Source organism: Gambusia affinis, linkage group LG07 (genome assembly GCF_019740435.1).
Source record: "Gambusia affinis linkage group LG07, SWU_Gaff_1.0, whole genome shotgun sequence".
NCBI lineage: Eukaryota > Metazoa > Chordata > Actinopteri > Cyprinodontiformes > Poeciliidae > Gambusia > Gambusia affinis.
Genome location: NC_057874.1, coordinates 23,349,466 through 23,374,282, shown reverse-complemented (window position 1 = coordinate 23,374,282; position 24,817 = coordinate 23,349,466). Strand labels below are relative to the sequence as shown.

Sequence of the window (24,817 nt, the reverse complement as noted above, 5' to 3'; positions counted from 1 at the left end):
TATTTGTCCATAATGAGTAATGTTTAGCCTGTTGTGTGTTTGCCTCCAGAGTCTCGGAGGATTCTGCTCCCAGTCGTCCTGCATCACATTCATCTTCATCTGAGGCAACAGAAAGAACTGCTCATCTGTTCAGGGATACTCAGCTCCATTTTCTCCATTATCAAGAGCAGCTCACTGGTAACCCATGTATACACATGAATATATTGCAGAACGTACATCCAAGTGGTTTCTCATGTCATTAAAGTCTGAGGATGAATTATTTTATTCCACATTATTTTCTTAGAAGTCAAAACCTTTTAAACAGTGCTGAACTTATTAGGCTCATTTAGGAAATTTATTTAAACCTAAAGCATCACCGAAACCAGTCAAGCTTCCTGAAGGGAGCAATAAGATGTTTTACTTTGTTTGGGTTTGAAATATTTCTACAAACTGTGCACTAGTATTTCCTGCTACCAATTTCCAAAAGACATTGTTTTTCAACTGATACTAAGAATGGGAATGATCTATTACACATATAGGCTAATTGATATCTGAATGTTTTTTCTTCCCTGTGATATCTACAAAAAGGGGAAATGCAGTGAATCCTTTTTTGTTATTTTATATTTGTCTTCCATACTTTTCTTTTCTACCTTCCCCTTTCCTTTGTTCTGCCCCAATTCCACTTTCTTTTAAACCTTTTTCCAAACCGCCCCCTTCACTCCATGTTTCCTCCTCGTGTCTTCCTCCAGGACACGTCAGTGCAGGAAGAGGTGGAGATGATGGTGGAATCTCTGTTGGACGTCCTCCTCCAGACACTTCTGTCCATCATGAGCAAGAGCCAATCGCAGGAGGCGGTAAGGGGTCAACGCTGTCCGCAGTGCACCGCGGAGATCACTGTTAGTAACTAACAATATGACTACTACTACTTCACCGCCCTCTTCCCTGACCTGCCCCTAGCCATGCTGCCTCTCTGTTAGGACTGGGCAATATTAAACATGGTTTTCCCCGGTTTTTTTCCTGTTCTATAATTTAGATTAGTTTTGACATTTGGTACACTGAAATTTAAGTCTAGTCAAGAGAGAATAAAGATTTAAATAGTTTTTCATATTGCCCTGTCCTAATCCATCCAATCACTATTCACATGCCATCATATTAGTTTTCTGGCAAAAACTGCTTGGCCTTGTTGGGAATGCTTGCATGTGGCATTATTAGCATTAAAAGTGTTGAAAATATTTCTTGTGCTCTCCCCCACATCCTCTAACTATTTTACAGACTTTCAAAAGTTTTCATCCCCCTAAACTTTTTACATCATGTCATGTTAGAAACAAAAGCGTTAATGTTTTTTATTGGAATTCTTGAAGATCTTCACAAAATGGATGTAAAATATATTTGAAAATTGTTTACAAATAAAAACTTTATGAAGTTGACATTTGACTATTATATGCCTATCAATTAGTTTTCATTTTCATTCCTTGGCCTGAACCTTTTAATGTTCCCTTCTCCTTTTGTTCCTTTTTATGATCTCAAACTGAATAAAATCATCTTGTTAAAATTATCCATAGCATTGAAGAGCAAAGCCAGGATAACAAAAGCAAACAAATTATTAGTTGCATTAAGCTCAGAAAATTAATGAATCATCTTTACTGATTTTCTGAAAACTGAACAAATGTTTCCATTCATTCTGGAACATTAAAAGTTCATTTCAAATTTGACCTGATTGAGAATAGTTACTATTATCCAACACCTTTTGGCAATTGTTTTGTTCATAAAAGAGCCTCTTATTGTTATCTGATTGGTTCTTTGCTATGGTGATAACAGCTTCCATGTGATTGGCTCACATGTCTGTCCCTGTCTTTCTTTTTGGCAGGGAGAGTACGTCTCCTGCCTCCTCTCGCTTCTCCGCCAGATGACTGATATCCACTTTCAACACATGATGGAGAATTTTCAGAGCAAGGACGAGCTCAAGGTACAACACAAAATCATCCTGCAGTCATGTTAGTGATGACAGATCTGATGCAAACAGCAGCAAAGACGAGTCAAACTGTTAAGAAGTTGAAATATTTCAAATTTCATGGCAATAAAATAATAATGATTTTGTTTGAGCAACATTGACACGTCTCTTTTCTTGGCCCCCAGGAGTTTTTGTTGAAGATTTTGTGTGTGTTTAGAAATCTGATGAAGCTCAGTATTTTTCCTCGTGACTGGAACATCATGAGGCTGCTCACCAGCAAGTAAGAGACAAAAATAGTCTGCTGGACAGTGGAGACATATATCAATATCAATAAATATATATCAGTTCCTGAAACAAAACCAAGCAGCCACTAACACAACATATTTGTGCTCACTTTCTGCAGCATCATCCTCACCACAGCTCAGCAACTCGCTCCTGCTCTGCACAAGAACTTTGCTGAAACAGACTTTGACTTCAAGGTGCACACATTTAAATATTACTATGAGGATAACTCATACTGAAACATTTATTTAAATCGATTTACACAGAACTCAAAGTAGGATAGTATTAAAGAACAGTCTGTGCTTTATTGCTTGTGCATAAGCAGGTGTGGAACTCCTACTTCAGTTTGGCCGTTCTCTACATCAACCAGCCGAGTTTACAGCTGGAGAACCTGAGTCCTGCTAAGAGGAAGAAGATCTTAGACAAGTGAGAAGATTCACACAACACAGTCAAACTATGTTCTAATAAAAAAAGAGACAAAATTAAAACACAATGTGAAACATTACAGCAGTTGTACATATATTTTCAACCCGCTGAAAGCAGATATTCACATATTTGAGCTGCATCAATTGTGTAACTTTATTGAGACTCTTCATTGATGTGGTAAAATCTTTTTTTTTCTCCAAGGTGGAAAATTTGTTTCCACATTTAGTTTGATTCTCCAATTCTCTTCACTTCTGTTTCCAACAATTCAAATATTGTGAAAGAAAACAGTTAATAAATCCAGTTTGAACATCTCTGTGAACTGTGGCATTAAACACAATTTGAAAAAAAAAAATTGGGCTGAAGCCACGAATTAGCTCAATTTTCTATTCTCTATGCTTGGTGCACAGGTAACCTGGGATCACCAACATAGCAGGTAGTTTTATGTAACACATATTGTCACATAAATTAAACCAGGGCAAACTACTAATAATTAGGAATTTGTGTAACTTTATTTATAAGGATGGAAAAAATATGTGATCTTCTACCAACATAATTTTTGATAGACATTATGATACCTCCACCTCTGAGTTAGCACATTTCTCAAAAACCTGCTGTAGCATTGACCACAGAACTTTTCTTCTACCCTCTGGTGGAGGGTCTGGGTATTGCAAGTGGTGTTGCTTGTTTCATTCTGCTTTTTGGCTTTTTATCCAATCACATGAAAAACCACTACCATCCCTTCAGCTTTTAGACAAGATTATTTAATTTTAGCTTTCATGAACTAAACATGTTGCTGAATATATTTTACATATCATTTCTAAAAAATGAAAACTGCTCAAAAACACAAACTGCACAGGAAAATGTTTGTTCTTAATGATTCTTTATATGTACCCACAGTAAAGAAGTATGTACTAAAATTTGCTTTCAGTTTTAACTATTTTGTTGTGTATTCCCAAGCTCAGGTTCCTGTTCTATCTTTATTTACAAGAAGACAATTTAGTATAAAAGATGCCATTTATAGGATATAAGATTATTAGGCCAAAAATACATGTCAGGCATTATGCTGTGCAACATTCTGAGTTGCATTTGAAATAGGATTTGATTAAATAAACCAGCAAGTAATTGGGGTTTAATTAATAGCAGTCTTGTTTTCATTGCAGGTATGGCGACATGAGAGTTATGATGACCTATGAACTTTTCAACATGTGGCAGAACTTGGGTGAGGTTTATTTTATTTTTCATATTTTTTTAAATGGACATTGATAATCTTTTCCCTGCAGCTTTTACTAACTCATATGTGAGTTACATGTGTTTTTCATAATTTTTTCACTACAGTTGCACTTGATAGAATAAATTGTTCACTGATTGAAGATGATTTTAAAATATGTGTTAATTTTAGGAGAGAATAAGATCCATTTCATTCCTGGGATGATCGGACCGTTCCTCGGAGTGACGCTGGTCCCTCAGGTGGAGGTGAGGAACATCATGATCCCGATCTTTCACGACATGATGGACTGGGAGCAGCGCAAAAATGGAAACTTCAAACAGGTACACAGATACATGTACATGATCCCATGATCATATCCGAGAAACAACACAGGTCTGCTCTGACATAAAGGTGCACACAGAGAGTTAGTTTATTTCTCTTTGAATGTTCAGGTGGAAGCTGAACTAATTGACAAGTTGGACAGTTTGGTGTCGGAGGGAAAGGGCGACGAGAACTACAGAGAGCTGTTCGGGTTGCTGTAAGGAACACAGAGTTTGTTTGTGCTTTAACTCCCACCTGGCTAAGTTTTTAAACCTGTCCGTTCTTTCTTACTCTCCTTCTGTTATAAAAGAAATTAACTCTCAGTTCTTCTGCTCTAACACTCCTCTCTGCTGTTTGCTTTGCTCTTTGCTGCGGGACTAGAACCCAGCTGTTTGGGCCCTATCCCAGGTAACCTTATCACATATACAGAGATCAATGCTGCTAATATTAAAAGTTTAAACATGTTATCCAGAAGATGTCTGCATGTTGGTGGTGTGAGTCTATAAACTGAGAGCTTAGTGTTGTGTAATCAGCACAGATGAAAGACTATGAGTAATGCAAACAAAAAAGAAGACAAAAATGATATGCATCAACAATTTTATATAATTTTCTTAATTTATAAATGTCTCAGGTTAGTAGCTTAAAGACTTAGCACAGCTGCACCCTAGGAAGAGATTAAAAAGCGCTTTTTTACAAGCTTAGTTCAACTATAATTGACTGACTGTAATTAAATGGACACGTTTGACAAAAATGTAAAGCACTAAAATTCCTGCAGCATCTCAGCATAGATTGAAGTTTTTGCTCCATTTCTGACCAGCATTATTACACTGAGGTGTAAGGCACATGAGTCACCAGAATACTTCACTTTACCAAACAATACAGTGATTATGCAAGTCTCACTTTTCTCCACATAATCATACTATCTTTACTTTTTAAAGGTTTAAACTGTAGCTTCAGTAATGTAGCTGACAAAATGGTATTTAAACTCTTCCTCTGTAGTTAGAAAACATGTTCATTAAAATACTAATGAACACAATCAGACTATAACTGTGGTCTAACAGTCCATTATCTTGAAGCTTGTACTGACAGAGGACACATAAAAAGTAAAAGCTGCTTTTACAGAAATGCTTTTCTTATTTGAAAAACGTTGTATTAATATACAACAGTCACATCCACCTCTGGCTGGAAGGTTAGCTGGGACATTTACCCCAGGCTGTCAGCTTTGTTTGAGGTTCCTTGTGTTAAACCTTAGTTCCTAGAGCAAAAAATGTTTCCAACAGAGAAAGTGTTTTCTGTAGTTGAGGCGAAGTTCATCTTTCTTACTTCTTTACTTCTGTGGAAAAAAAACAACTGTTTCTACTTTGTTGATTTTTGTTGCAATTTTATCCAACTTTATCTCTACAAAAAGTTCTATGATCACTGTAGGAGATTTCCAGATATTGCCTTTACAAATCATCTGTTTTTGCTAGAGGTTTTTGTTTTATTAAGTTTGACACAAAAGTCAAAATATTGTGGTTTTAAATCACTTTTCTGCTTAAAAATATGATAAAAGAGCTAGTTAGGTAGTTTGTTTATGTTTCATACTTTGGTCACTTTTACATTTAGCTTTGTTTTTTTAATATCCAGAATAGAAAAATTGGTGTTATTCTTAATACATACACATCCAAACATGCTTTACAACAACATTTTCTGAGTTCAACACCGTTGAAAATAAACTGAAATCTGCTTTGATTTTCCATTAATTACTAAACCTAGACTTTCTGGGAATCACTTTACTTTGTGCAACTTCATGCAAACATTTTGAAAAACTAAATCTGCTGGTAGGTTATGATTGAGTTTTAAATGTAAAATAATTTCCTAAAATCAATAAGTCTGGATGATGATAAGCAGGTTGCTAATTGTGTCGCCAGCCTGTAAAACACAACAGTTTATGTTTTACACATCTACCTGATTCTTACATGTTTTCTTCTCAGTCTGTTGGAGAAGATTGAGCAGGAGACGTGGAGAGAGACAGGAATCTCATTTGTTACATCGGTCACGCGGTTAATGGAGCGACTACTGGACTACCGGTAAAATATGTTACATCATAGCAATTGTTCCCAAAGATTTTCTTCTGGGCCCCCCTATGGAGTACAATATAATCCCAACCAAAAAAGAAAAAAAATCAACTGGGCACACACATCATTCAACCAGACATAAACCTATACACATATTTTGTTTTCAAACTCCACTGAAGTTTATTTCACACTTCAGGTTGCAACAAAACACACTATAAACCATCTTTACAGTGAAACACTTTTGTGTAACTGTTTTTAGTTTTTTTTTTCACTCATCCATAACACTTCCTGTGCCCCCCTCTGCCCCAGGCCAATGGCACTGTGTTTTTAACTACACACAGTAATACATTCTTTTAAAATAACTTTTTTTGTAATCGATGTACAGAGCACTGTAAACAGCACACCAGAGAAATCTGAGATTTATTGTACAGTAGGTTTGACCTTAAATCCTGGTATAATTTCTCTCAGGGACTGTATGAAAGGAGATGAAACAGAAAACAAGAAGATTGGCTGCACAGTGAACCTTCTTGTAAGACTAAGTCAAGTTCATATTCTTTTCTGTATGTTTTTTTTTTTTTACTAGTAAGAGGAGTGATTGTTTTTGCTCTGCAGAATTTCTACAAGTCTGAAATCAACAAAGAGGAGATGTACATCCGTTACATCCACAAACTGTGTGACATGCATCTGCAGGCTGAGAACTACACTGGTACAAAAAAGTCTAACCAACATGTGTACACATGAAAACTTAAAAATGCATTACTGATGCTATTTGATTGGTGCAGAGGCTGCATTCACCCTGCTGTTGTACTGGGAGCTGCTGCACTGGGACGAGCGACCAGTTAAAGAGTTCCTTCATTATCCTGCTCAGACTGAGTGGCACCGAAAGGAAGGACTCTGCCGCAAAGTTATCCACTATTTCAACAAGGGAAAGGTCCGTTCTCACTCTCAGTCCATGCAAAAGTGATCAGAGACTAATTCAAACTAATTCAATGCTCTGTGTTTCCTCCAGTGTTGGGAGTACGGTATTCCTCTGTGCAGAGAACTGGCCTTCCAGTATGAATCTCTCTACGACTACCAGAGTCTTAGCTGGATACGAGTGAGCTCCAACACAAACCATGACATAATTAACAGATTCAGTTTTAAATACCAGATATACTGAGACTGCATCCTTATTGTCACAATGCTAGTTTTTTACAATTTTATATTTTAGTAGAGTAATTCAATATCTTTCATTCTTTTGACTTTTTATGTGAGATATGTGTAAATATTTCTTGCTTTGTGTCTGAAGAAAATGGAAGCAGCATATTACGACAACATCATGGAGCAGCAGCGTCTGGAGCCGGAGTTCTTCAGGGTGGGATTCTACGGCAGGAAGTTTCCTTTCTTCCTCCGAGTGAGTTGAATATTTAGAAGGATGAAATGATTTTAATGCTTAAATAAGTTGAGGATTAAAGGGATTTTGTATGGAAAGATGTGCATTTTCTCTGGAACAGCAACACTAACTTTTCTGTTTGTTCACAACAGAACAAAGAGTTTGTCTGCCGTGGCCATGACTATGAGAGGTTAGAAGCCTTCCAGCAAAGGATGCTGGGAGAATTCCCACAAGCTATTGCAATGCAGCATCCAAATCAGCCAGATGAGGCCATTCTGCAGTGTGATGCGCAGTGTATCCTTCAGATTAAACACTTCAGCATCTTCACATTTCTTACAAATACTGTTACCAACATCTAAGTGTGAACTCCATGTTTGATTTGATCTTTGACCTCTACCTCCTGGGTTCAGACCTCCAGATCTATGCTGTGACACCAGTTCCAGAAAGTGTCACTGTCCTTCAGATGGACAGAGTTCCAGACCGCATCAAGAGCTTCTACCGGGTGAACAACGTTCGGCGATTTCGTTACGACCGGCCGTTCCACAAAGGACCCAAAGACAGAGATAATGAGTTTAAGGTGAACACAAAAGAGTTTATTGCAGTATGTACATGTTTTTTCTTAAAATATTTCTTAACAATTTATATGAAGGGATGTGCATAAGACTGACATAACATTGCTATATTACATTGTCATGATATAACACCTGCTATGAACATGAAGGAGTCTTTATGAATGTTTGACTGTTGTCATAAAATATAATTCGGTAAATAATGACAATTTTATGACAGTTTTATGTCAGTCTTGTGCACATCCATTCAAATAAAGTGCTATCAAAAATTTTTAATGACAAAGAATCTTCTTTTTTTTTAACAACCAAAATGTAAAAAAATAAAATAAAACTTTGCCTTGCACACCCCCTGCCCCGCCCCCCCCCAAAAAAAGAAATCAATCACAGATACAAACAGGATGGGCTATAAATAAAACAAATACAGACTGCTTGATAAACTTATATTTAGCCTTTTAGTCAATACACTATTGACATACACATTTTCAGCTGGTGTCAGTCGCTGCCACGGTACAAGTGTCAGTACTCCTGCAGTAAAAAAGCAAAAAAGAAAAATTGTTCTTATTGCAGGTGAAAAGGCTTAGTGCACTATTTTCAATGCATTGTTTTTAATTAGGCTTGAACTAGAGCTCTGTAGATTCAGAATAGTTAGAATTAATGTGTGTGTTTTATTTTTCAGAGTCTCTGGATTGAAAGGACAACTCTGATCCTGACTCATCCGCTGCCTGGAATTTCACGCTGGTTTGAGGTTGACAAGCGGGAACTGGTGAGTGAATTAAATGTATTTACTGTGCAAGTTTTTTGTCATATTATTTATGTATACAATTCATTTTAATGGTTCTAGATAACTGTTATAGAAAACCCCGTGAACTCAAAGGAGGCTACATTGTTTACAGTTATTATAACAGCACAAATTAACATTTTAAGAACTTGTGCAGTGAAACTGTATAATCAGGGTTTCTATTCTATTTAAAATTTTAAACAAATATGGTATTTGGCTATGGCATTTCACAAGTCAGAATAAGCATCTTTGTATGAAAATCTTTATACTGTATTTTCAGACTTCATTCCTTTTCCCATTTTCTAGAAGTGAAAGGTTTATCTCCAGCTTGAATTTAACATTTTCAGAGTAGACATATTCTATACATCACCAGTGCCAATAGAGGTTTCTTTGAGAGTCACCGCTCAAGTGATGCAACATAGGAATTGTACTTTTTTTATATAAATGAACTCTTTGGGCTGATATGTCTCATTCAATTCAATTCAAAAATACTGTAATGATCCCAAAGAGGAATTAAATGTTATCATATGTTTTTATGTATAGTTAGTAAATACAGCTAAGTTTTTCTTAGTGTTTGCTGTTTATATATTTAAGATTTTGAAAAAAATTATAGTGAAACCTTGTATCTATTTGTTAAAAGTTATCCTAAAATTGTCCAAGAAATCTAGAAATCCAAGTGTGAAAATTTATGAAATTTGAAAATTAATTATCCTCAAATAATATGTATAACAAAATTAAAGCAAAAGGATTATCTGTATGTGTGACACTTGATCAATTATGAGGAAGTCATAAATAATTTGGTTATTTATTATTCTTATCCATATCTATTTCTCTAACTGCATTGCTGTTTGCAGGTGGAGGTGAGTCCGCTGGAAAACGCCATCTCTGTGGTGGAAAATAAGAACCAGGAGCTGCGGACTCTGATCAGTCAGTACCAACACAAGCAGCTGCATGGGAACATCAACCTGCTCAGCATGACGCTGAATGGAGTCATCGACGCTGCCGTGAATGGAGGCATCGCCAGATATCAAGAGGTTGAGAAAAAAAAAAAAACTTAAAATGAACATTAATCCTCATCTTCTGATGAGTCCTTCTCTGTATTAAACATAATGTCCTGTTATCTTTGTTCTGTAATGAGAGTTCATTGTTATCATGAAGTCTTCCTCCTCAGGTTTTATTTTTGGCTCTTTTTATTTTAGGAGTCCAAATGAAATCTTTGTGTTAATATGAAGAACATGAGCTGTTAAGATCCTCTAACCACCTTTTGAAATAATGGGTTTAATTTTGAATCTGTGAAAGGTGTACAACTTATTAGTGCAGGTGTATGAAAGTGGGTTTGATTCTGTAATTTAACAACAAAGACTTTTTACAGCGTTATAAAAATATATTCAGCTAATTGCAGATATTAGCAGTAATCTAAACCTATTTTTTCCCTTTCCCAGGCTTTCTTTGATAAGGAGTACATCACCAGCCATCCTGAAGACACAGAGAAGATCACACAACTCAAAGACCTCATGCAGGAGCAGGTAACACAGGATCCACACTTTACATGTGAAACGTCAAACATTTTCCACCTTATATTTTATTTAATCAGGGAGTGCCGTTCATTTTCAGGAAAGACCTGGGAAAGAAAGAACATGAAAGTTTAACATTTACATTGGAACACATAAACAAAATAAAACAAGTCATCAGCTGTAGATGTCTATTCAACACAGAATAAAGTATTTAGATTTAATGTAGCTACTCTGATGAATTAAACCTTTTCTCCATACATAAAAAAATGTGCTATTATTGATATTGGATTTGAAGAGGGCTCAAAAACTAGAACAGAAAGTGATAAATCTTTACAATTAATTTGTCACAAAGACTAGTGATACAGTGAAAACTATGAATAGTTGCACTTATTCATCTTATTTTATCCCAATAGTAATTTTTGATTAAATTATAATATTTAGATTAAATTCACCTTGTTTAAGCACACAAACCTGATTCTAATTTGGAGATGTAGGACAAGCAACATATATAATATAATAAATCACATCAAGTCATTTTTAAATAAGAATCCAGATTAACCTGCTAAATGTTCAGTATTCTGAAAGGAAGGTCATATTCCAGCCAAATACTTAGAGGGAGTTTAGGATGCTACTCTGTCTAAGGCCATTTAGCAAAAATACTAACTCAATTTGAGATTTGGAAGTAATTTTGGGAAAATAATATTTTATTATTTAATAATTTTATTCCCATTAGGAACCAACTTTAACATTTTGAAAATACTTTTGAAATCTCTAATACGTGGGTAAAGATATCTGTTGAGAGTAAATGAACAGATATTTGAGGTTTGAGTAGCTAAGAAAGAAATCATCACTCCTCCTCACTTAAGAAAACATTTCTTTTGGTTTTCACACAGGTTCACATACTAGGGGTGGGCTTGGCTGTACATGAGAAGTTGGTGCACCCAGAAATGCGTCCCTTGCACAAGAAGCTGATTGATCAGTTCCAGATGATGAGGAGCAGCCTCTGCCATGTGAGTGCACAAGAAGAGCTTTAAATTTGATATGTGAAGCTTTTATCATCCATGCTTGGAAGAAATTATATAAAGAGAGAATCTGAGCCACAACTATTGTTCAGTAGTAATTTTGTGAGCTTTTTACAAGCCTTAATATGATGAAACAGGCCTAAATCAACTATGTTGATTTAGGCCTGTTTCTGGAGGAAGATTTCTTTTATCATATCATAGAGGATGAATCAATGCGCTGAAGGAGCCTAATTAGATGGTTCTTCAAAGAGGATGTTCTTCTGCCTGAAGAAAAGACTTCACTGCTTTGAGTCTAAACTCTTTCAACTTTGAACATTTCACCTCCTGAATTTATTAATGATTCTTTCAGGTGTTAAGGTTCTGCCTTTTCAGACCAAAACAGCAGTATTTTTTAACCATGAATGTCTCTAAAAAGCCTTTTTGATGTATTTTTTGCTAATCTTAATATCAGAACACGTGTGTTTATGAAGGATCAGTATGAATAATCGGAGCAGGGCTTCTATGTTGCGTTTCAGGGCCCACCTGGTTTTGATAAGTCTGGTTCTGGAGTCAGCAGAGGGATCCTGGCCTCTCACAACCCGATGAGCCCAGAGAGCTTCAAACTCGTGCACCGACACAGGTCTGCACCGCACACATGAACACACACAAATAGTTCAGCTTTAGATTATCTTTGAGTGAGTTTTAGCACTGTAACTCATCTGTCAGACAACCCTGTTGTCACATCCTCTTCCAGAGTAACTGTAGGTCTTCAGCTTCAGCTTGTAAGAAAATAATTAAGTTAAAGGTCAATAGTGTTGCCTGAGGTACAGCAAAACTCCAATCTATGAATAATCGCCAAAACAATAATATTAAGGAGGGTCAAAGAAATTTTAGCCTAGTATCAAACCTTGTCGTGCATGGGTGGGAAGAGGTGTGAACTTTCTCAGCTTTATTGCTTCTTTGTAGTCATTCTTTCACCATCATAGCTGTTTACAGTATGAAGAAAATATGTAGCATTTGATTCAGTGTAGGCCAAGTTTGTTCTTATTGGCTTACACTGAAGAAATTCAGTTTTTTCAAGACACAAAGCTTCTTCTCTTTAATTACTATTCACTGTTTCCATCTGCTGTTTCTCCTTTATAATCTTCTGCAGTTTTCTGTTCATATCACACTTCCTGAACTTACACCATTTTCTCTTTCTGTCTTCATTCCCAATTGATGTCACTCTACGTTTGACTCCTTGCATGTTCTGATCACTGCTGATTATTTTAATTTTTCACATTATTTGCATGAATATTTTGTGCTATTTTGCCTTTTCTTTTGTTTTGCAATCTGCATGGCTCCTCTCTCTTTTGTGCGTTTTCCTCTTCCTTCTGACTATTCCTAACTCAATTCCTCTTTTATTAATTTTATTTATAATATTCCTGGTTTTATTCCCTCTCCCAGTCCCATTGCTGTTTTGACTCCGGTTCGCATTTCCTCCCCTTCTCTCTCCTCTAACTCCAGTGAGGCAGGAAACCTGCTGATCCTGGCGGACGGCATGCTGGTGGAGCATCCAGAGGATTTCTATCGCATGCAGGTCAGTTTTGTTTCTTTATACAGCAGTGCTGTGACCTTTATTTTTTGCAGATGCAATGCTTAAGGTTTACTAGCAGATGTTACTATTTTTCCCTTCAATCATTTTAACACACTAGCTTCATACTAATCTACTGTTTCAGGAAAACATCAATTTCTCGCTCAGTAGTTAGTATTTTAGATCTAAACTGTGTTCATTTCTCTCTGCAGGCCAGTCCTTCCTCTTCCAGTCTTAGCTCCACCCACTCTGCTCCATCTCAGATGATAAATTCCACCCCGTCCACAATGAGAGGTGAGCAACTCGGTTACACCACTAAACTGTTGTAACAGAGATTTCCTCATCCCACTCACCAACAGAAAAAAAACTTTTATGTATTTAAGTTTTGTATTTTGTGATATTTGTGACATTTTGTTTTCTTCTCTCTAATCTAATTGTTCATCTCTGACTCCAGTGGGTTCTCCTTCTCTGCCAGACAAATACAGACACAACAGAGAGATGCTGATGCTGCTGCCGCCCCACAGAGAGAGGCCGAGCAGCGCCATGTACTCCAACATCACAGAAAATGGACAGGTACAAAGGCAGGATGGATGGTTTGCTCATTTAAAAACCAAAGTTTATGTCGCCTCACATCACACCTCTGAAGCCTAGCTTCAGGTTTCAGGGTTTTGGCCACAAAAGGTACTTAAACTAAGACAATGTCGTATCTATGTGGTTGCCTTCATTGGTCTCTGGCTTTTTTCAGCCACCAAACTTTCAGAGAGCCTTGTTTCATCAGGTGATCGGTCCCTGTAAGCCCTGCAGTGACCCCAACCTCTCTGTGGCTGAGAAAGGTACCCAAACATACACTTATCTCTGTAAAATATGAATGAATCTAAACACAGGTCCAGCTATTTTAAGCCCCTGTGTGTCTGTGTCTCCTGCAGTTCTGACCACTCCCAGCAGTTGGAGTTTGGACAGCGGTACCAGGGAGGCCCTGCCTTTCCTTTCCTCCCATGTTGGGAGTGTGATGGCTCCACCAGTTCCACCCCGGAACATTCCTCATGGTATGAAGCTCTGGCTGCATCCATCTGTCTGTTCATTTACTTGAGTATTCCTTCAGTGATTCACTTGTGGATGCCGATTTTTGATGTTCATGATGCTCTTTCAACATTTCAACTTGTACTCTTGCAGTTGAAGTTCCAAATAAAAGCTTCCAGTCTTTCTGCAGTATGTTTGTGATTATCTTTATGATGCTCCACACTGGGATAACAAATTAGCCTCATAAAAAGGAGTTAAAAAGAAAAGTGGAAGGTGAACTCAGAATCAGATATTTTACAGGTGGAAAAGTAGGATCCCAATAAAACTGTCCCTATTTTAAAGGGTATCAATTATGAAAATTTACATTTTGTACATTTTATTCTTCTCAAAACAACCCAGTCACTTAAAAAAGATGTTTTCAAAAACATCCAGATTGTTGAGTCACATTCCACTGGCACTGCACCGTTACAATCTCATTATGTATGATTTTGTGCAAAAATATAAACATGTTTGGTTTGGTACAGCTCATAGACCTAACTTGCCCAAGAAAATATAATCAACTCTAAAATAGCTTTAAATCCCTCCTCTCATCACACACTCCTCCACCTCCTCTCTGATTTAGTTTTCCTTCAGCTTGTCCTTTCATCCTGCCTTTTCTCTCCCCTCTCTCATCATTTCTTTGCTGCCACTCCACTCCATCTTTCTCCCTCCTACCTCCTCTGAGATGCGAGTGTGGATCTTTCAGTCAGTCCTGCTGTGTCTCCCCCTGTAGGGCAACACCTGTCGATGCACTTTGATGCTTTCCACCACCAGGTCAGCGACCTCCCTCCAGCTCTCCCTGCGCGCTCCTTAAGAAAGGTACCCTCCTTCTCCTCCTTCTCCTCCATTTAGTTTGGATGCTTGAACATCTGTCTGTCTACTCCCCTTAAGAAACACACAAATATATGTGCAGGGTTTATTTTAAACAGAAATTGTTGCTGTGACTGCGTTTTAAACTGTGATCAACTTAACAGATTGACAAGATGAGAATCAACACAGGAAATCAAAGATTTTCTTGTCCCAATCCAGCCCAAGTGTTTTTCTGTTTTCTTTCCAGATGTGGGTTTAATTTTCATATGTATTTTGCTGTTGTGAATAATTTGGATTTTTATCTCAAATAAAAACAACTTCCTTTTATTTATTAACTTTTTTTGATCATTATATTAAAAATACATTACTGGAGATACTTTGATTATTTTGGTCCATTTTTCATTTGTGTACCAAAAATTGCATTTTTAAAATAATTTTAATTCGGTATATTTTATTGTCTTGATCACTTCTATTAAATGTAGAGACAGACCCAGTCATGGTGATCGTGAATCATTTTTTATAGCTCTTTCCTGTCTCCCCAGTCTCCCCTGCACCCTATACCTGCCTCGCCCACCAGTCCGCAGTCCGTCCTGGATGGCAGTAACTCCACACTCTCGGGCAGCGCCAGCTCGGGGGTCTCCTCCCTCAGTGAGAGCAACTTTGGCGGTGCCACCTCCTCCTCAGACCCCCCGGCCAGCCGTACAGACACCCTGGAGTCCGTCCCCAGCAGCCAGGCCTGGACCACTGACCAGGAAGACTTGGACTCTCCTTATCAGCCCGTCAGATACAGCATCTCTGAGCCAGACGTCCTGGAGGGAGTTAAATCTCCCCCCTGCCGCAGCAACTCGGCCCCAGGAGGAGTCAATCCAGCCCAAGTGGGATACCAGATCCAGCCTCAGACTGCAGGGTTGGGCTGCACTGGAGTTCCACAACCAGATGGACTGCAGCAGCAACACCAGTTTTACCACCACCACTTTCACCCTCACTACATTCCCCACAATCCACCTCTCTACCATCTCCATGAGCCCCCTCCTGCCTTGCCGCCTAAACCATACCTCAGAGAGGGCTGCATCCCTGAGGAGGACCCCCTGATCGCCCAGTCTGGACCGCCACGCCCGGCTGTACCTCGGCCAATGCCGCGCAAAATCTCCCAGCCCATAATAGCAGCAACCAAGGATGAACAAGCTAAGGTGGCGTGGGAGCACGGCATCAGTGAGGAGTGAGGCCAGGCGATGGCTTGGAGAAACAGAACAGAAACTGCTTCTTGTTGAATACAAACATGAGAGCAGGAGCCAAACTGGATCTGAAACATTTAGATTCTCCTCAGATGTCCTGCAGGAACCACTGATGGCTCAGCTGATCTGATTTCTCTCAGACTCTGCTCTGCGCAGTGACTCGTCCTAAATATCTGAACATTTTCTTTTTGTCTCACTTCATCCCCGTACAAACTGAAATAGCTTTCCTTCTACATCCATCAGTATAAAAACCCAGTGATATTTCCAAATGCTGCCACTTCCTAAAACTGCACAGATATCATGTTATTGACTTTGGTTTCATTTACAATAATAATATACTCCATTCTAATGATGGGAATTTCAAGTACAAAATTTGCCCAGGAATTGTATTTTTTTTATATCTCACTCTTATAATGTTAAGTGAATGGCACTTTAAGAAATGGACATAGAACCATAATATTTAAGAGAAATTTTACTTACAGTATTTAATAGACACTAACAAAATGCAAACAGTTTTGCAGAGAACCAGATGAAAAATTATAATATTTAAAGATTCAGTTCTTTTTTAGAAGCTTAGAACAACGAGCCCAACAAACTGAGTCAGTAATTGATCTGGTACATTTAATGACAAGGGTCTTGATGGAAGTTAATGGTATTTTTCCAGTTGCTAAGAGTGTTAAGATTAAAGGGTATATAAAGTTATTAAATATATAATTTATATTTAAAGTTTATACTTTTCTTTAAAGGTAAAGTTGATATAGAAATATGCAAGATGTTGGGTTTCTGAGTCCAAAGTAGCTGTTTGATAAATGTGTGTTTGTTTGAAAGGTGGAGAAAAGCTCCACAAACACACAGACTGTAAATTTAAAGTTGTAAAACCCATTTTACTAAAAGTTGCGAGGATGCTGTGGATTTGTTTTTTGTTTTTTTTTTTTAGCTAAAGATGGTTCGGACGTTAAACTTATAAATATGTGTCTAGTTTCATGTGGAGGGACATTTATAGAAAATGACAGTCATTTTTATGAAAATAACTGATTCTTCTTTTAAATCAGGGTAATGTTTATATGCATGTTTGTTTTCTGATAGCTGAAACTGGAACAGAAGTAAATACCTTGAAAGCACTCCAGAAATACTGAGGCTCCTGTTGTTCAGGAAATGCAACCATTAAAGTCAGCATTTGTTTCTGCTGATAAATGATCACGTCTGCTTACATTTTTCAATTGTTATGTATAGTTAAAGTCACAGAAATGACCTGAGAACAGTTTGGTTCACCTGGTTTTACTTTAAGTATCACACCTTAACCATTTTTTGCCTGATGCTGAATCGTATTTTCTTTGCCAGTTGAGTTGAATCAGACCTGTCGATAATGTTTTTACTTTTGCTCAAAGCTACCATTTCACTACTGTAAATAGTTCATTTTAACACAGAGATGTTGTGAACAAATATCCTGTATTTTAGGCTTTGCGGTTTAAGTTAAAGACTCCAGTGTTGGAAAGAGATCAGTATGTTATGTGACAGATGTCGGTGGCTCTGCCATCAGGTTTTAAAATGTTCTGCTTCTGTTGTTGCTGTTTACACTGATGTAAATGCTCCAGAATCCTGCATGTTGTGTTCACTGACTCAAACTCAATGAATTACAGTTATAATGACCAGTTTCACCTGGGTGTGCTATCTTTTCTCCACCTGCAGGTAAACAAGATGTGGATTATAACTTAAACTTAATTAAATCTTATTACATTTCTGATGGGTTCGTGTGATGAAGCTGCTCAGGTTTAGACATATTAAAACTTCTAGGTTCCATACAGAAATGTTTTTGACTGAACTTGCATCTGGAAAATGTACTAGATTTTTTGTAGAAAATAGACATACATATCAGTAGCAGTAAGTAAGATTTCCTTTATACTGTTTAAAAATCAAACTATGATCCCAGTAGATTAACATTTATAATTTAAGTATTATAAATCTCAGAAGATTTCTCTTCTGAGAAGTGAGATCTCAGTAGATTTTGTACTTCAGGGAAATAGTTTTGGTTGATGTCTGACACTCAGTCCACATAGCTACAATTGTACAACTTTTATGCATTAAAATCCAGTGGCAGCTTTTATATTTGCTCTGGCATAGAGTGATACGTTATTGAAATATACTCTTAAAGACAGCTGTATTTGTTTTACATTTAAAGGAGCAAAAAAACTGAAGCTGGGGATTCATGGTAAAGAAACTTAAAAAATGTACATTTAGTACTATGGACTGAATGAATAAGCAGAAGCAAACAGATTGCAACTAACTCCTAGAAAATTATTTACCATGTCAGACTGACTTACAAAACTGATGGTAAAACAGCAACATAATATAGAGTCTTTACCTTAAAGACTCAATAACTGTGGAGTAATTTTTCCACCAATTTTTGTTAACGTTTTCCCAGACTTTTTTTTCCCCCTTGCTGGTGTTATGAACCAGCTCAGCCAGGGGTAAGGAGAAGTAACATTAAAGAAACCTAGATGTTAAGGTTTATCAGTTTGGGATTTATTGTTTGTGTTTAACAAAATAAAAAGGTAAAACAAAAAACCCTTACAATCAAAAGTTAAGGTGTGGTAACCAAAAACAAAACACTGAATAAAACCATGTCCACAAAAAAACCAGAGTTGGAAACCAAAGATCTTAACTAAACAAAACAGGACCAAAACCTAAAGTTAACAACAAACAACAAAACTTTAGTAGGCTACTATAAGCTTACATACAAAGCCCCCCACAGGGACTGTCACAGGAAACAAAGATTTACAAAAGCTCACACAAAGACAATGCAGTATACTAGTGATGGGCTATCTGAAGCCAGGCTTCGAGGCTTGTACCGAGTAATATGGGGGCGTGTCCGATGAAGCCCCGCTTCGAGGCTTGTGTCGTCTTGCTGAAAACCACGTGACCGGCAACAAACGAGGCCTCGCATTGCATGGGTGACGTGACTGCTTCATTTTGTGTGTCAGTTTTCAAAATAAAAGCGTGATGAGCCGCTTCTTGATTCCATCAGAGGAGTATTTGTCTTCAGCAGAGAGGCCTTTTATAGTTCATGTGTATTAATGATTTTGATGATGGCACTTATCAAAGTGTAATGTTTGTTACCAGTTTTCTCAATGGTTAGTTATGGCATATTTTGTGACTTTATATTTATGTTTTTATTATGTAAAACATTTTGACACTGCATCGTTGCTGAAATGTGCTACACAAATAAACTTTATTGAAAAGGAGCCAGCAAGAAGAAAAAAATCTGACATCAGGGAATACTTGAGATGATAACTCACAAGATTCTTAAATGACAATAATTAGACCTTTCACCTCCAAAATTCTCACCTTCTTGAAATTTCCACTATTTCTTTGTTGTGCAAAAAATATATCAGTCTTGCACAGCAGAAACAGACTTAAAGATGTTGGAAAAGTAAAATTCTGGCTTATGAGTAAAAATATAAGGGATCAGATCAGAGAGCCAATAGAAATCCAAGAAAAAGAACTATTGAAGAATTTCATTTCAATATACACAATCCAACAGGAACTCAAGGGACAGCAATGTAGAGAACCACACTGCTGTTTGTGCAGGGACACAAACTACAATTTTCAGTTCTAGCTTTTACATGGTATAAACAGAAATTAGTTTATCTGCAAAGTTTACAAGCATTTGGTTTGAGAAAATGTACCATTTTATTAGTTCTAAGGTTCAATTTATTTTGTTTATATATAGCTCTGAGGTGCCACCTATTGGGAAAAAAGACATGATTTGTTAAATTATGGCAAATGGCAACGTGGTTAATAAAGCTGAGGCGGAAATTCAAACAGGAAGACTCTATTCATCTCACTACTCAGCCAGAGATCTCATCATGCGCCTCGATTCCAACCAATCAGTGATGGTCTCCTCCTCCAATCATCAAGCATTGCTCACTTGTTCATCTGCTTGTTCATCGTTGGCTGAGCTTCAACGTTCCTCCACCCCTCCTCCGCCTTCACCTTGAGACTTCTTCAATACCCATTCAGTCTTCGGCATCCTCTCCACTACCACTGTCCGGGCCCAACGGGGGAAGCGCCAAAGACTTTAATTAAACAATTAAACTTTCTAATACCACTCTCTCTCTGTTTGAGTCTTCCCATGTTGAAAAGGTGTGTTTGCCTTGGATGTACTTTATGAAATGCTTAATTTATTTTGTGAATTTGCACAAAAAAAAGATTCTGAATTAAAGTGCTGTCTTTTTGTAAGTATTTTGATTTTCTTGTACAACAAAATGTCATGAAGCCTAGGCGTAAATTCAAGCTGGAAGACTCTTTTAGCCCCACCTGCATCATCCAGCCGGAACCTCTGGCTCATCACCGTTGATTGCTCAACGCCGGACCAAGACTCGTTACGTCCAATCACCGTCCAAGCCCCAGCTGATAAGGACCGCCATCCATGTCGTCGTGCGCTTTCCAGCTGAGCTCAACCTGTTCAGCCGCACGCCTCAGATCTCAGTCAGCTATACCACCAGATCCTTTCTTTGCGATCGCTCGCCCTTCCACCGCTAATGTCCACCATTAAAGACGATTAGCCGCGTGCTCGGCCGCTTCTCTCCCTCAGACGCTCCCCAGATGAAAGAAGACTTCCTGCCCCGCCCTCATTCATTCCAAGCAGCTTCTCCCGCCGCTCTCTTGCCTGACTGGGATCCACCGTTCCTCGCTCCTGCGCTACCCACTCCATGGCCTGTCTTTGGCAAGCGGTAACATAATCCCACTGTCTTCATCTGGGCCGTCTTTCTCCGACTCAGACCCTGGCCGGCCGCCAAGGTCTCGCCGCACCGATGTCTGTCGCCCTCCCAGCTGGTCGTCCAAACATCTCTCCACCGCCGATTACCAAATCACCTTTCCATCAGTCCCGTTCTGGTCCAGCTACACAAACAGCTTCACTCACTTCCGCCTAGCCGCTGTCTGCCCGGTCATCAGCTCCTCCTGTCGGATTTTCCACGCCACGCCCGCCTCGGGCTTTCGGGGTAAGACGTAGCCTCACATGTCTCATTCATGTTTAGCAATGCTAGGAAAGTAGAACCTTATCTTAGTCCATCCCCTTTCCGAACATGCAGGCCTGTTAGCACGCGCCACCCAGGCTGCGTTTTAAATGCTTAAGAGCTTTCAACTGAATGAATGTATAAATAAATGAAAAATAGTAGCATCCCTCCCAGCGGTGACCCAAAGTAGATCACCGACCTCTTTTCTACAGCGTCTCGCACCCAGTAGCAGCTTCTGTCATTCACCTTTATCAAGCCCCATATATTACTCCTTAAACTTTATCATGTCCGCACCGCACTTCCGCCAGTATGTTTGTATTCCCACTGAGGGTTTTTCATTCATGGAAAAAACGGCAGATGCATACCCAGCTACGTAGTTCAGTTCATGGGTCGTCATGGTTATCGTATTCATTTCTCTGATTCAACATGTGCGTTGTCTATCTCCTCTTGATTAGCCCCAGGAGCATCTCCTTCCCCGAATACCTCCTATGCATTCAATGCTACCTGCGTTTCAGGTCCCTGTCAGGTTCTTGTCCTCTGTTCGTAGTCACTAATTATGCATTCTTGGTCCATTCGTCACCCTGCTGCTACCCACGTTGAGCCCTGGTTTCCACTCAGCATTGCTGCCTGGGATCGTGTTGGATTGTCATACTGTTATTCATCTTTAAATATAATCATTTTCACTGCTACTTGGTTCCATCTGCCTGCCTCATCAACCACCTCTGCAGTTCATGGCAGCCGACTGGTTAAAGAGAGGCGACCGTATTGACTCGAGCAGTAAAGTACATCTCCTGCCTAATTGTGCCCCCAGTCCCAGTAGTTAACCGACATGTGCCATAGAATGTGAAGCTGGCTAATAATCCCCCCAGGTCACACCGGTCAAGTCAGCTCCGTGCTTTCACCTATTGGTAACCAAATCATTATGCCAGGGCTATCATCCCATCCTCATTTCTCATCAAATTCAGTTGGTGTCCCATTCACTACCCATCTAAGGTAACTTTAAATAGAAGGGGATATAGCGTCAATTTAAAAAAGATAAGCGTTTGGCGTTTGACCTCCAGTAATTTTCCCTGTTTTTTCACGCAAAGGCTGATTGCTGTTTCATCCCAGATGTGCAATACCAAGTAAACTAAAAGACCTCAGTGATGTGGCGGCGGTTTCTCGCCAGACCTTTAACACGTACCCTAATTTCTTAGCTTAAGTTTAAGAATTGTCTAAGTCGTTTCTGGTTATATCCTTGGTCTCAGAAGTTTACCTGCTTCCCCGCCAGGCCCGGCGGGATGGGTAATGCATCAGCTGTAATAGCACGACGTCTCTTTAAGATACTCTAGTATCGCTAATGACGTCACAACTATGTGCCACTGCTTGTGAGAAAAGTGCTACAGATCGACACATGAACCGAGACGGGCATGTTTGCTCCCTAACTTTTTTTTTTTTTTCTAATGTTACAGGTTGTTTGGATTCTGCTCATTGTCATGTCTGATATTTAGCAGCCGTTCAACTGGGCTTCGTAAGGTTGGTTAAGAGAGCATTTATTAAAGGACAACACCGTAGAATTCCCAGAATTAGTGTGGTTGCGAGTTTTGGTTTGTCCTGATGAGTCTGCGCCTCCTCCCTTCCTTTAAACACAACCCAAGAGTTTCGTTGAGCTCCAAAGGGTATTGCCTGCCCAGAGTCAGCAGCGCCCCTCCACACCCTTTGAACCGGAACCTGTCAGTTTCCATCTTAGAACGGCCATTTTCTGTTACTCTTATATTGATTTGGTACTATAGGGGCTCCCGCACTGCACAAAGCTATGTCTCCATCACGTTCAGCTGACTAATCTGTTAAAACGTGTACCTGAGCTGCCCCAAACACAACTCGAGCGCGAGACGCTTGCTGGGTCACCTCATTCAGCAGCGAAGGAGATCGCCCCTGCTACGCAGAGCGGCGTACCTGCATAATCATGCCAGCAACACAGAACTTCGCTGTGTTTTCCCCCAAAGTAACTGACTGAGTAGAGTATGCTGTTGGCTGCAGGTAACGTCAGCTAAAAGATGCCCAGCTAATTTACAGCACCTTAAGTCTGTTAATAAGAAACCCGTGGTTACTGAGTCGCTACCTACATTCAGCTTGATAGATTCATTTTTTGCCCCCTGAGTAAGTCTATGCCCCCGGGAACTTGCTATATCCGGGGCTGTTCATCACCAACAGCGAACTGTCCCATATTTTTACATTTCAAGCTCATGTCCCATCTAGCACTTCTAGGCTTAATCTCTCATCCAAGTTTGTCCAAATTCGCACGCCATCATTTCCCAGGCCATCCAGTCACTTCTAAGTTTATGCTGCCTATCTGTTAACTTCCCAGGTTTCATGCTTAAGCGCATTCGTTCCAGTCCCGCTTCTGAGGCATTGCTATAAAGCACCTGCAAGCCATCATTACAGGTCTGTCAGCCAAACTACCAGTACTCCCAAGCTGTACTGAAGCCACGGCCCCGTCCGGAGGAACAGAACCTCCAACATCAATGCCAGATTCAAGCCAAGTTAGTTTGCATGGCACGTTTCAACAAGTGCCAGATTGCCATTAATCAATTTAATCACCTCTGCTTAATAAAGATCTGGTCATTCTAACACCCTCGCTGATAAGCTGGCTCTCCCAGCCTTCGTTCAGTCCATTCCAGCTTCTAGACAAATCATCCTTTTCTCCACGTCTTGCACCTTAATCTTTTTCCCTATAGTTCCTCAGTTTCTCATCCTCATTTCCAGTCTTAGCTTTCTCTTTACGCTCATCCTTTACTCCAAGGCCCTGCATTCTCACAAATTTGATACTAGAATCTATATATATCATTTAACTTTTTAGATCACGTTTAACCTGTATTCAAGCTCCTTCAGTGCCTAATAAGCACTGCCCAATTCACTGGTGGTGGTAGGTCTACTTTATAGAAGCTAGTGCTCCTGCCCCATGCCATGTCCTCACTTTTTGCCCACTCCACGTATTTATTTTCATAGGAGTATTTCATTTGACACCCGTATTTCAACCCATCATCATAGGTCCAATCCCTACGCCAGCATCTCGTTTCAGAAGAAGTGGCCCATTCCTCTCCTCTCTAATTTCCTTTCTCTATCTTATTTAACCTAATTTATTAAACCTTATTTTACTACTCTCCAGCTCCTACTAGCCCTTCTTTGGCAGCTCACCACCTCATGCCCAGATCATCCTGAGCTCTTAGCTGGCCTTTAAACCAGCCGTACTTTAATCCCGATCCCTCAGCATCTCCTGCTCGTAATTATTAGCCCGAATCCTGTAACCCTCGACACGTTCATCCCTTCTTATCACGCCCTGCCCTGTCTTCAGCTGGCCTTTTCACCAGCTGCCCTGTCCTCCTCTTCCCTCCACATCCCTTGTTAGCACTTATTTTGGCAGCCATATCCCCTTGCCCCGATACCCTGTATCAGAGCATTTCACCACCTCGCCCCTCTCCGCTGGCTTTTATCCAGCGTTCTGTGCTCCCCATGCCCTGAGTTTTGTGCTCCCCTTGCCCTGAGTTTTGTGCTCCCCTTGCCCTGAGTTTTGTGCTCCCCTTGCCCTGAGTTTTGTGCTCCCCTTGCCCTGAGTTTTGTGCTCCCCTTGCCCTGAGTTTTGTGCTCGCCTGGCCCTGAGTTTTGTGCTCGCCTGGCCCTGAGTT

At 39.3% G+C, this 24,817-nt stretch overlaps 1 protein-coding gene and 1 long non-coding RNA gene across 10 annotated transcripts in view; one reads left to right on the top strand and one right to left on the bottom strand.

Moving 5' to 3' along the window:
* Positions 1–20,330, top strand: part of LOC122833817 (dedicator of cytokinesis protein 3-like) — a 154,511-nt gene extending 134,181 nt beyond the window's left edge. For 3 of the 9 annotated variants that reach the window (XM_044121723.1, XM_044121722.1, XM_044121731.1), the window contains 30 exons: positions 50–177; positions 729–875; positions 1,847–1,945; positions 2,116–2,210; positions 2,334–2,409; positions 2,538–2,638; positions 3,799–3,857; positions 4,038–4,186; positions 4,298–4,383; positions 4,548–4,574; positions 6,140–6,235; positions 6,692–6,752; positions 6,836–6,929; positions 7,006–7,154; positions 7,233–7,319; positions 7,512–7,616; positions 7,748–7,889; positions 8,006–8,172; positions 8,841–8,927; positions 9,797–9,976; positions 10,385–10,468; positions 11,350–11,466; positions 11,973–12,097; positions 12,964–13,036; positions 13,243–13,324; positions 13,485–13,603; positions 13,776–13,863; positions 13,957–14,076; positions 14,823–14,908; positions 15,442–20,330. In XM_044121723.1, coding sequence (XP_043977658.1) covers positions 50–177; positions 729–875; positions 1,847–1,945; positions 2,116–2,210; positions 2,334–2,409; positions 2,538–2,638; positions 3,799–3,857; positions 4,038–4,186; positions 4,298–4,383; positions 4,548–4,574; positions 6,140–6,235; positions 6,692–6,752; positions 6,836–6,929; positions 7,006–7,154; positions 7,233–7,319; positions 7,512–7,616; positions 7,748–7,889; positions 8,006–8,172; positions 8,841–8,927; positions 9,797–9,976; positions 10,385–10,468; positions 11,350–11,466; positions 11,973–12,097; positions 12,964–13,036; positions 13,243–13,324; positions 13,485–13,603; positions 13,776–13,863; positions 13,957–14,076; positions 14,823–14,908; positions 15,442–16,122 — 3,710 coding nt within the window. In that variant the 3' untranslated portion in view covers positions 16,123–20,330. The remainder of the gene's footprint in view (positions 1–49; positions 178–728; positions 876–1,846; positions 1,946–2,115; positions 2,211–2,333; positions 2,410–2,537; positions 2,639–3,798; positions 3,858–4,037; positions 4,187–4,297; positions 4,384–4,547; positions 4,575–6,139; positions 6,236–6,691; positions 6,753–6,835; positions 6,930–7,005; positions 7,155–7,232; positions 7,320–7,511; positions 7,617–7,747; positions 7,890–8,005; positions 8,173–8,840; positions 8,928–9,796; positions 9,977–10,384; positions 10,469–11,349; positions 11,467–11,972; positions 12,098–12,963; positions 13,037–13,242; positions 13,325–13,484; positions 13,604–13,775; positions 13,864–13,956; positions 14,077–14,822; positions 14,909–15,441) is intronic. The other 6 variants (XM_044121730.1, XM_044121728.1, XM_044121729.1 and 3 more) reach the window with 6 other exon arrangements.
* LOC122833819 lies at positions 9,983–14,851 on the bottom strand. Its single transcript, XR_006371057.1, has 3 exons — positions 14,765–14,851; positions 12,001–12,099; positions 9,983–10,563 (listed from the first exon to the last, which is right to left on the bottom strand). It is a non-coding gene; the product is annotated as an uncharacterized LOC122833819 (long non-coding RNA).
* Positions 20,331–24,817: the final 4,487 nt, after the last annotated feature.